At 42.1% G+C, this 12,494-nt stretch overlaps 1 protein-coding gene across 1 annotated transcript; it reads right to left on the bottom strand.

Moving 5' to 3' along the window:
* Window positions 1-2,109: 2,109 nt before the first annotated feature.
* On the bottom strand, window positions 2,110-11,621 carry rgma (repulsive guidance molecule BMP co-receptor a). Its single transcript, XM_070907581.1, has 4 exons — window positions 11,608-11,621; window positions 7,610-7,725; window positions 5,031-5,548; window positions 2,110-2,814 (listed from the first exon to the last, which is right to left on the bottom strand). Exons 1-4 carry the CDS (start codon window positions 11,619-11,621, stop codon window positions 2,110-2,112), a joined length of 1,353 nt encoding a protein of 450 aa, XP_070763682.1.
* Window positions 11,622-12,494: the final 873 nt, after the last annotated feature.

Here is a 12,494-nt window from a genome sequence, read left to right as displayed (position 1 = left end):
ATGTTCCTATATTCCCTTTCTAGACGAGATGGGCTGCATTTAGGATGTTTTCTTTGATCTACAACCAAGTGAGCAAAAAAAGTGATGACATCCCGCATTTTATCAGAGTATACTGTATTTAGTTAAGAACATTTTCTTCTGTGGTGTTCATGTTTTCACAAAAATCCCTTTTGAAATTAAAAAAAAAAAAAGAAAAGAAAAAAAAGGTTCACATTCACCAAAACATCTGATGTACAAAAACTGGAGTGATAAATTCAAAAACACAACTGGTAATATACAAATTCAAACTCAACAACTCACAAAACATATGTACAATCTCACATTACACGTGTAGAACCATATACTGTAAAACTCACAACACAAATTACATCTATTAACACAAGATTCAACATTACAATCATTTGTTTGTAGGATTTTTTGTTGTTGTTAAACTGCACCAATACATATTCCAAATAGCAGTAGTAAGGCCTGCCAAATACTTCAGTGTAAAGGATGGTAAAGTGGCCGTAAGACGCCGTCTACAGGGATGACTTACACATTACCAGATACTGCAGCTGAGAGCCAAAGTTCAGATGGGAACCTCTCGTAGGCGAGGAGTGCCATCACGAAACACAAGAAGAGCAAAAGGTGAGACTGCAAAAAACAGAAACAAATGCTGCTTTTATAGCGTGTTACTGTTCATTTTTCTGTGTAACGCAGATTCACCCACAAGCACGAGTTATATACAATTGAGAATCCCCCTAATGTGGATTGTTTAAGACTGAGAGATGAAAATTCAGTTGTTGGCACAAGGGCTAGTTCTTTGGCAATGACTTAAGCCATGATATCACGTCTACAGACATATGCTTATCATTTACGCATCAAGCCACAGTCAGGTCAGCACACTGGTAGTCTATAAAATGCTAAACTGACTCGAGGTGATGTCTTTACAGCTAGTACTAAACAGTATCCACACCACTGTTGGCGACAGACTTGAAATGGAGAGTTAAATTCACAAAATGCTATAAAGAGGTGTCTTAGTTTGACCGGTTGATCTTAATTCTGTAAACACTCTTGAGTGCCCTTAACTAAGGTTGTTCTTTTGCTTTCTTGTTAGCTACATTCACATTACAGACGTAAAAATACAAAACACTGTCTGATCAACATGTCAGCTCAAACAATGGAGTGAGAGGCTGTATGACACCGAACGTGACATACAGATGAAAAGAGATTATTTTTATCAGTTCCCCTTTTAGGATTTGCTACTTGGCTGATCGAGTCCATTTGAAGAGACTGTGGAGCGCCTCGACTTTTCTATTTCTGAAATTTTTGGGTGCAACATAAAGACATGGGAAAGATTTCTCCCACTGGAGGGTTGTTATCTCATTTCTGGGAACTCCTGCACCCACAAAACACACAAAATTAACCACAGACGCTGAATTCTGCACACATGTTGTAGTAATGCACACATGCACACACACACACACACACACACACACGCATAACCTAACAATATGACCCATTAATCTCCACAGCAGACAACTGGAGACGCTGCTCTGACATCCTTTTGGCTGAGTGCTTCCTCCAAAAGGCTCAGGCTTTTCCAAAGCTGGAAACTAATCAAACATAGAGCTGCTTCTGGCCTTAGGTTAACAAAAGCCCCTGTCAGGTCCTCTCGCCTCGCCACATGAGCCACAGAGAGCTTCACTGGCTTGGCACCAATGAGGGGGATCAGGGGAGGGAGGATCAGCAAACTTCTCTTTCTGCAAAAGATCATCTTGTCCGGCTTCCCATAGGCATGCAGCCCCGGTGAGAATGTGGGATTTAATCCCAGGTGGATATCCTGAGCTGTGGAGTAGCTGGGCTCTCTCACCGCTGCCATCTTCAAAGACCAGTCCCATGAACCGGCTAAATACAGGTGATGATAGGTGGGAGCACGGTGAACTCGTCTCGTCATTAGACTGAAGTCAAGACATGACAATACAACGAAAATGAGGCTGGGATGACCCAACTGGGAAGACACCGGTCACGTCACAGGACCAGAGCGGAAGAGAGGGGCCAATGTACGACACAGCGATGGTACTCTAACACTCACTGACAGATACACCATGAGGATACTGTTGTAAAGGACTATAGATGAACTGTGCAACACTCCATCCACAATAAAACAGCTAGGAGGTTGAGGAAGAGGAGTGAAAGAAAATCTTTGCCTATATGAGCTGCATTGCTCATAAAAGGGTCCTTTTCAAAGATGTGGTATCTCTTGCTGTTTGAGTGGAGCATTTTTACATCCTCAAAGGCGTAGTAGGCTGCCATGGTGAAGTTTATGTCCCCAGAGGAGAGGAGGTCAAACACACAGGATTGAAAGTACAGGTCCTCCACTGGGAGCCGCTCTTTGCACTTGGCCTTGGCAGACTGGTAGGTAAAACCTTGTGGCCCGGTGCCACTCTTGGCCCTGCCTGCGCTGTGGGCCTCCGCTGCTCGAGCCCTGAAGTTCCTGAAGTCGATGCGTTGGTTGGCGGGGCAGCCGTGAAGACACAGGTACAAGTCCTGGTTATCACCTTCCTCCACAGAGTTCACAACTTCCTCCGGCATCCGCACAGCAAAGGTCAGGTAGCGGCCGACCTGCCGGACCACTATGGTTGTTCCAATGTACCTGGCCTGGATCTCCACATGCTGCCCTGGAACCTTCTCCACCACACGCAGAGTGTTCGCTCCGTGCCGATCCCCTCCGTTCTTGGAGCCATCTGCAAATGCAGCTGGCAGCTCATCTGTCTCTGCGTGGTACATCTTCTGGTCCACACATTCCTGGAAGTTCTTAAAGATGATTGTCAGCTGCAGGAGGACAGAAAAACAGAGAAATCTCATAAATGGTCACATGAGTTTGCCTTTTAGATTCTCACAAATGCTAGTATGCAGTCGTGAGTTGCTGTTGTTTTTCTGGTCACATACAGAATCCTTGTAAGCTGCAGTAAATGTAAACATTAGATCTAAAAAAAAGGGAAGTGCTTATACTTTTGCATTAAGAACAAGTTTGTGCAATATGTGCCATCTACCCCACCACCCCACTTAAGTGTCACATTTCAGCACTGGCTCAATATAGGGGAGGCCAAGGTAAACGCCCTCAAAAAACATGAGTCTCGGCCATGTAAAATCAGGCCTCAGTTTGCAGACACAAAGGCGAGCCATTCATAGCGCTGAAAAACCTGCCTGTGAACCCCAGAACTATGCTCCAGGGAGTGGCGTCGGGCCAGGACAGAGCGATATACTCTGCAGCTAATTAAGTGAGACTGGTCAGGACTCTGCAAGCTTGGTTTCATCAGGACACCAATGGGCCATTGTCGGAGCAGTGATACCAGGACAGCCTAGGGACTCTGATGTCTGCTCACTTGGGGAGTCTACAGAATACTCTATTAGCTTGACAATTCATCTGTTGCACCAGTTCTGTCTCAATTCCCCTTACCCTCGGCTAACATGTCCCTCCTACACCAACTCCTGTTTTTTTTCCTGGTTTATTTCTTAAGCTTTTAATGAAAACAAACACAAAGAAAAATGACTATTATCCCTCCATCAGAATGAAGATGGAAATAACCAGACAGTTGTATTTGCTGTAGTGCGAGCCATGTACCAAACACGCGCTCTGCTAATACAGATCTTTTACCAGAGGGGCCTTGTTTGCACAGGTGGCATTGGCTGCTGCCTTGTTTTCCCTTTGTCCAGAATCCAGATCTTAAAGAAGCTGTCTCATTTGCTTCCAAGAACAGCAATATAAAAATGCCATTACTTTAAAAGCTAAAAAACCCACGAATGCTTAATAGAGTATCATTAAGAAACCTTGATTGCAGAAAATTATACTTTCTACAAATGTGATTAAGGACAAAGTCCTCTTATACCTCAGTCTAAATACTTCAGTTATGATACTCTGCAGTGGCTGAGGTCCACAATCACCGCTGTCAAAATCTGGACCAAGTCTAAGTGAATTTGCCAACTACTTCTTTGTTATTGACCTCAAGTTCTACTGAAAGCCATTTCGGGGACAACCATCCCAACTAACCAATCTACCATAAAACAAAACAACAATAACGAGGAATCCACTGCTGATAAAGCTTTGTAAGAAAATATCTCATAATGTAGAGAAAATATCTACAGTTCTGTGCACAAACATTTTTTTATGTGCTCAGTATGGTCTGCACTCTAAATAGGCCAAATATCAGCCCGAGCTGTCCACTGTGGAAAGTGAAAATGGAGCCTCATGTTAACATTTGACGCAGCACTGCTGTTATAATACTAACATATCATTTATAAAGCTTATCAAGATCTTTGCAATTGAGCTGGGTTTGGCTTCTCTATCTGTCATTATGGAACTCATCCAAACACTAACCAGAGTCCACAGTTTGACAGAAAATGCCGCCCCACAGCAGCTCTCACAATCAGACCACATGAAAGGAGAGACTCACACATTCAAAAACACCAACAGCAAGATGTTCTGATGCAGCACTGACATTTATGGACCCAGTACTAACAGAAAATGTAGTGATATCTAACGTCACCAACAGCTGGCATGTAACATCAATGCATCAAAGGGGGCAACTAATGATTATCTTAATTATAGATTCATGTGTGATCATTTAGCCTCGAAAATGTCATTGAAAAATGCCAATCTTACACAATTTTTGTCTGATGATCAGTCCAAAACCCACACATATTCAATATAAAATGATCCAAACTTTTGGGAAGCTGGAACCAGCAAATGTTTGACACTTTTGCTTCATTAATGACTTCAATTATTAATTGATTATCACTATTGTTGCTGAATAATTTTCTGAAAATGTATCTGCAACTTTATTGATAGTTGATTAATCTAAGTCATATTTCAAACAAGAAAATGCCAACTTTCCTTGTTCCAGCTCCTTAAAATGTGAGACTTCATTGCTTTTCTTTGTCTTATGTGATAGTAAACTGAATATTTTTGGTTCTGGACTGTTGGTTGGACAAAACAACACATATGAAGATGCCCCCATGCACACAGGATGATCAAAAAGGATCCCCACCTTGCTTGTGGCGGTGGCCAAAGAACCCGGTACTACAGGACTGTTGGTCACCTGGACGGACAGGTATTTGTTGTGGATGAGCGGCCAGGCTCCTTCCACCTTACAAGTCTGGAAGTCGTCACCAAAGGTTCGGAGGTGCGGGTCTCCAAAGAAGCCACAGTGGGTGTAGTTAGGCGGCGCTGTGTTGCGTGGAATGCTGCGCTCATAGTGGCACACCTCCGGCCCATCGGAGCGTTCCTGGCTGTCAGGCAGGAGTGGCGGGGGTGGAGGAGGAAGCGGGGTGCGGGCACGTGGTTGGGATGTCGGCCCCTCCTTGGAGCAGTTGTGTTGGCTCATTAGATCCTCTATGCCATGCTGGGCGGAGTGGTACGCCAGGTCACCCCTGCAGGTACGTGCTGTCCGGCGTACACAGCTGTTGTACGCTCGCAGCGCTGTGCAAAACTCCTCCTCCGGCCCAGAGTTCGAGGTGGAGGCCCAAAATTCAGAGTTACACTTGAGGATCTTGCACTGCAGACTCACTGTCAGGGAGGAACAAGATACAGTTTGAACAAAAGAAACAAACCAGAGGCCACCACGTCATTCAGAAACTATTACTAACAAGTTTAGTAATACTAACACTTTGGCTGCTATTGATCATAGTTTAAAAACCACAGATTTACATAATACTGAATCTAAAACAAGAATAATCAAGAACTTTTCCAACTATTCATGAATGCCAACACAGCCATTGTTATTAGGCTGCAGTGCCAAATGTAATCTTACTGTTCAAACTGTACATTAAATAATAAACATTATAATAACAACAAAGTAATTATTTTGCTACTTTTCTAATATCTAGTTGGCATCTGGTCAAATTTTTAAAAACACTACTATGCCAGAGAAAAGGAATAGAAAGGGAAAGCACCAATTTGTTGCTGGGTTTTGTTATAGCACTACGAAACATGACAAATAACATCTAACATTGTAATAGCATGAAACATTGTATTTTTGAGCAAATGTTGAATGAAACCTCATAAGGAAAAGCATAAAGCAGGCCTGAACCTCCCTCAGGTCAACCTGGATATAAGATAACTTTGCCGATTATTGTAGAGAAGTGTACTTCCCTTTCACACCCAGTGGCTTTTGGTTTATGTACCAGTAACAATGCCATTTGGGACCCTAATCTACACCTTTGATGATAATAAACGCTGCTTGACCGTAGATTGTTGTCTCCAGCTTTATTGCTGTATCCGGCCAACTCTTTACACAAATGTTCTTCAAACATTTCTCAGGATGCCGTGTTGCGACACCATGTTTGACTAGTATTACCTTCAACTAATAAAGCATTTATTTGAATTGGCTGTGAGAAGTTTCACCCAGTGTCTCGAGGGTGGAAAGCCATAGCAACACTTTGAAATCACACTTAAAACAATATCCCTCCTGAAAGCTTCACCGCAGCTCTCTCTACAACCCCCACACCTCCTCTCCATTTACCACCCATTTGATAGATGGCAGTAAACTAATCTTGATCTCAACTATCAGTGCATTATCACTTTGTTGTTTGACGGTAAGTGACTTAAGAGGGAAACTGATAAGGGTTTGGCAAACGTGCAAGGTGAACTGAATGGGGTGTCCCCACTGCAAAAAGTAACCCACTGCAATCATGCTGATGTCAAATCACAAGGATATTAAATGCAAGTATAATATTACACTGACACTGTAGTCCTACATTTTAATGGGAATACTGTTCACTGGAGCTTTTGAAAAATCTTCTCAAAAATAGGTGGGCTTCAAAATATTTCAACAGGCTCATTTAAAACATAATCTCACCGCCATAATCTCTACAAAAAAATGTGTCTTTAAGGTTTCATGGGCAACAATGAAAACATGTCAAAATGCAATGCCTTGCTTAATAAATAACCAAACTAAAGGTTGGGGAGAAAAAAAAAACATGAGCTAATGTGACTGCGGCATGCCCCATCCCCCAAACAAAACAAGGGTTGAGGGGTGCAGAAGCTCCAAAAAAGACCTCTCACTTTTTGTCTGTCTCTAATAAAACAAAGTTAAAAGGGCACCGACTAAAACTACTTAAACTAGTCACATTTTGCGCTGTAATGGCAAGGTTGATCCCTTTCAAGCATGTTGTAATATTTTCCAAACCTTCAACCTTTTCCAGACGTCGGCACGTAAACGCTTCGTCCTAAATCTCTGCAATCTAGTAGATTTGAATCATTTTTGTATTGAGTTTGACGGGATTTCTACTGATTTTCAACGGGGAATAATGAATATGTTTCCATTCTTATAACATTGTGCGAACTTCAGCAAAAACTGCATACTTTTTAGGCGCACTAAGCAATTCTAGTTAAACTATAATATCACTAAACTATTTCGGGTAATAATTAGTGACCGAATCTGGCAATTTTGCTGTCCAATGTAACAAATTAGTGACGTTAAACACTAAAGACTAGCTAGCGTTAACTTACGTTACGTTATAATTTACAAAGTTAAACATGTTACGCTAGGTTAACCGTATCGGTGTAAAACATGCAAGTGGGTGGCTGTTTTAAAACTGATTTGATGAGTAAAAAGTAGCATCTTACCGGAGGGGAAGAGTGAGAGTAACACGGCGAGGACTCTGCACACGTCAAGCGCCGAGGGTCTTCCTCTTTTCCCCATAACCATCCATCCAGCTCGGGGTCGCACTTCACTCCTCTCCCTGGTCAAACCGGATTAAGGAAGGGCAGAGGAGAAGAGTTAGAGCCGCGAAGTCCTCGTTGCGAAAACATTTAGAAAAAGTCCATAAAAGAGGTCTGAAGTCGGTTCCGTCTTCTCATCACTATCTGGTAAGAAGTTGCTTTTTGCCCTCTTCGGCGTGAGAGTTAACTCAACGGCTACAGCCGAGTTAGCTAGCTAACACTCAGTGCGAGACAAACGGCTGACAGCAGCCAAGCAATCTCTCTTCCTTTTAGGGAGTGTCGAGAAGGTGCAGCCTCTGAGGCCCCGCGGACACACTGAACCAATCACGGCTGCTTGTTCTGCCCTTAAACCCCCCTCTCAAAGTTTCAAATTACATCTCAATGTGTAGACTTGTTCGACGACGACCGAGTCTTCACGACCCACGAAGTGGTAGTCCACAACGCCATATAAGAAATGTTTCATTTGCACAACAGTAACCTCACTGTGGAGGTAACACCTGAAGAGGAAAACAGTGTCATCTCTCCACGCATGCTGTGTGGAGATTAGTTCAGAGAAAAGAGGAGGAAAACAATCAACAATATAAACCTAACATCACTTATTGAAAATGATCTGCTTTTCCCTCTTCATGTCACTACTGACTGCAATGTTTAAACCTACTGTGTCATGTGTAGCCACATCACCTAAAATGGTGGCCACAGGCCAAGTTAAGCTCTTCAGCCTCACACTGACCCACTGGTAGATCAATTAGTATAAACTCACGCTGTGCTGTCAAATCCACATAACTTTATATCCAAGTGGAGAGCCCAAATATACCAAATGAATGCAAATGATACAAATTGATGCACAAGACATCAAGAGTATTCCCAGTTGATGAAATGGTGCAGCCATAAAAACATGGAGTCTTGGGTTTGAATATTTAACTCAGTGCAGGCCAATATTATTATAACAAGCTGTTACAGAATACATGCAATTAGGGTTGCAACTAACAATTATTTTCATTATTGATTAATCTGCTCCTTATTTTCTAGATTACTTATTTTATCCATAAACTGTCAGGAAATGGTGAACATTGCCCATCACAGTTTCCCAAAGCTGACATTCAAATTGGTTCTTTTATCCAACCAACAGTCCAAAACCAAAACCAAAAATAGTTAGTTTACTATCATACATGACGGAGAAATCCTCACGTTTGACAAGGTGGAACTAGCGAATATTTGGCACTTTTGCTCAAAACCAATTATCAAAATAGTTGCCAATTAATTTTCTGTTGGTTGACATATTGATTGATTGCCTAATAGTTGCAACTGTATGTATGATATTGTCAGCTAGGTGAGGGGGGAATAAAAAAAAAGGGGGGGGGGGGGGGGGGGGGCTGGATTTGAAAGGGAATTTAACCTCCAAAACATAACCTGTCAAATCAAACTGAATATCACAGCGTGGAAGTAAAGAAAGCACATTTAGAATCAGCATTTGAAAACCCACACTTTGTGTAATGTGCATGTAATTATATGACATAAACTCATCCTCAGGTTGTTAAATGAATTCCCAGAAAATACATAAGCTGTGTGTTTTCAATGACACCTACAGGGCTCGACGGAAATATTGCAGTTTTTACTGATGGCCATAGTTTCTACTTACCAAGTAAACAATAAAAAATCAAAGTCAAAATCAAAGTACATGCTCACAGGTTAACAAACGGACAATTAGTACATTTTCCTGATAATACTAGTTTACTTAAGTAGGAATTCAAGAATTGTACTTGTAATAGAGTATTTTTCGCATGTTGGTTAAAAGGATTTGAATACATTTCCACCACTGATCAGAAGAGCAGGCGGCGATCCCCTCCTCTAAAAGCAATAATACCACCTCCTTTGATTATCTTTCAATTGTATACAAATGCCACATTACTGCTGTCTTTTACTGCCACTTCAACCAAAATACTACCCGACAGAGGGCTGCGTACTCAGGTTGTGGCTGGCTGTACAGTATTTTTCCATAGCACGGTGAACGTCTTTGTGATGTCCCTCTCATGGATGATGGATACGTCCGTGTACAATGAGGTCTGAGCCTACACATGTTTTCAACAAGGGTGGCCCTGTGCAGACCCATTTCCAGCTCTAATATACCAGGCATTCACATCTGAAATGTATGACTGCAGCTGAAAGGTGGAAGCTGCTCAGTGATATGTTTTGATGAATTGTGGAAAGTCAGGAATGAAATTGTCCTATGGCACTATGAGGGCTTTGATGCAGATATGTGTAAGTGTGACTGAGTGTTAGTTGACTGTTGGTCAGAGAAAGCTCAGAATCCTTGTTTCTGTTTATCACATCTGAAAAATAGATGCAGATTGTACATTTGCACCTGTTGTAGCAACTAAGCAGACACAGGTACATGTATGTACATTATTTTCTATCAAGACGTGAATATGCTATGTTTTGACACGGTCTGCTCATATAATTAGCCAATTAATTAGTTGTTATTGTCTTGGTTTACTAAGAAATCTTTAACCGATTACTCATTTTTGAATTGCCTTTTTATAAACAATCATTCATCATTAAAGGAAAATCACGTTTCTGGCATCATAGTAGTAACAAGTAAGCTTTGGTCTGTAATAATAGATATTTAGAGACACTTATGAACAATATATTGACAATAATCTTTAGCGACAGCCCTAATTCTAATCACAAAGGCTAATTTTATCAGTTTGACTACACCACCAATCAAAATTAGGCGAGGGCCTCCTCTCTTCAATAGCCTTCTCTCATTAAGTGTTTGCTCTCAGCTGTATTTTGGCTTTCGGATAGTACTGTTAGTGACTGATTGATCAACAGATTGTTTGATTGCAGATAGTTTAGTAGCAGTACAGTAGTAGTTTTACCTATGTGGGGTTTAACATCTCCATGTAGTGAAAACGACAAGCCATCTATAAATGAGCACTCATCTCCACAGAGAAATGCACATAGAGACATCATCATCAGGCAGATCATGTGCTGCACATGCTCTGACAGGTAAAGGTGACATAATATAACGATAAAACATCTCCATAAATCCAGTAATCCAATCACGTTTTATGGTGTGCTGCTTTAAATCTCTCTCTCACCTGTCAAACATGCCGTTAAAGACACAGTCTGACACAGAAAATGACACAGTTTTGACATTTTCATAAACTAAATATGGTATAAGAGATATGGTGATCCCCTTCGTGCAGTGTTGATAGCCTTTATTTCTCTGCGCATCTGTCCTGGCGGTCACAGCGGACTGATCTGATCCTCTTTTCCAACAGATGGCGCTTGTTATGAGCTCTGATAGGAAACCTCAAATCATGACACGAGCGCACATGGCATTATGAGGACAACCAAACCTGTTATTAAATTTGAGCTTTATGGGCAGCTCGCTTATTGGCGTAATTGCAGCTGTCATGCAATTATTTTTTTTTAAAAGGTGCAAATCTGCAGCCAGCAGGCGCGTTTGTCCTGTTGCACCTCTCTGGAGAAGATCATCCTTTCTATTCCGTGTCAGATATAAGTAGCCTCGGCGGCATTTCTGGTTGGGAATAGCTGTAATAAACGCTGACAATAGGAGAAATAAAATAGTGCTGCATGATGTTACTCCATCTATCCTTCATGTTTAAGAAGGCACGAGTCAAGTGGATGCAGGTTTTATGATCAGTTGCATTTAGCGACCACAAATGTCTCGTGTGACTCCATCAAATGGATCAAGTTCTTAATATTGCAGAAATCCAGCTCTCCTGACTGTACAGAGGCTTGAAAAATCGGCATATTTTAGCCCATAGAAACATAGTTTGAACACCCAGCGAGCACGGCAAAAAACAAACAACATTCCTGCGTAAAATAAACTCAGATAACGGTGGTTAAAATTCAAAATAAGTCTCACAACTAACCTTGGCGACTGCATGGGCTCTCCGCGACTCTGGAGTCCTGCAGGAACCCGGAGGACAGCGAACAGGAGCGAGAGGAAGCAGACTCCTAAAAAATTCTCTCCCCCTCTTACAAACACTCGTCCTGTGTGTGTCACAGTAATACGAAATCAAACGCACCCAGTGGCTTTCTGAGTGTAAAATCCGCCAATGTGGACATGGTGTCCGCCGATCTGCTTCTCGGTGAAATGAAAGTGCTTTTTTTCTTTTAGTTGGGATTCATTTAAAGAGCCACTTCTCGCACCCGGGAGTGTGGAGGGGTGTGTGTGTGTAGGGGGGGGGGGGTGGCACTCAGATCTCTTCAGCCATGGCTTAACTCATTTGACTATCAGTCGATCGGAAAGGAGACATTATGATAGATTAAGTCCAGTAATTGCCCTCATCCGCGCGTTGGATCCAAATAGTTAGTTATGGTCGATGTCGGGGAGAAAAAAAAGAAGCCCCGAGGGCAAAGCTGCTGCTGCGGCTGCTGCGTACGGCCGATCCGCTGTCTGGATGTTGTGAAATGGCTAGTTAGAAAGTGTGAGAGAGACAATGATCGGCTCTGCATGACGCCGCTGGGAGCCCCAAATCTCACATGTGAAGTGAACCCCCCACCCCCAGCTAGTTTGACTCTCAGACGCTATGGGAGATAGGAATCCTCAGATTAGGTCGCAGCTGCATTGAAAAACAAAACCAAATTGAGTTGTACAGTGTTATTTTCTGTTAAAGCAAGTGAAACTAAACCCATGTATTGTCAGTACAATCAAATGTCACTCTCTTGATAGGTAGTGAGGATATGTGCCCCTATTTTCTGTCCTTTCTGTAGGATTTGGATACAAGTTCCTGCACCTTTGACAGCAGAAATAAGA

This window comes from Enoplosus armatus, chromosome 6, assembly GCF_043641665.1.
Source record: "Enoplosus armatus isolate fEnoArm2 chromosome 6, fEnoArm2.hap1, whole genome shotgun sequence".
Classification (NCBI taxonomy): domain Eukaryota; kingdom Metazoa; phylum Chordata; class Actinopteri; order Centrarchiformes; family Enoplosidae; genus Enoplosus; species Enoplosus armatus.
Note: the sequence above shows the minus strand (reverse complement) of the source record. Positions and strands in the feature narration are given on the sequence as shown.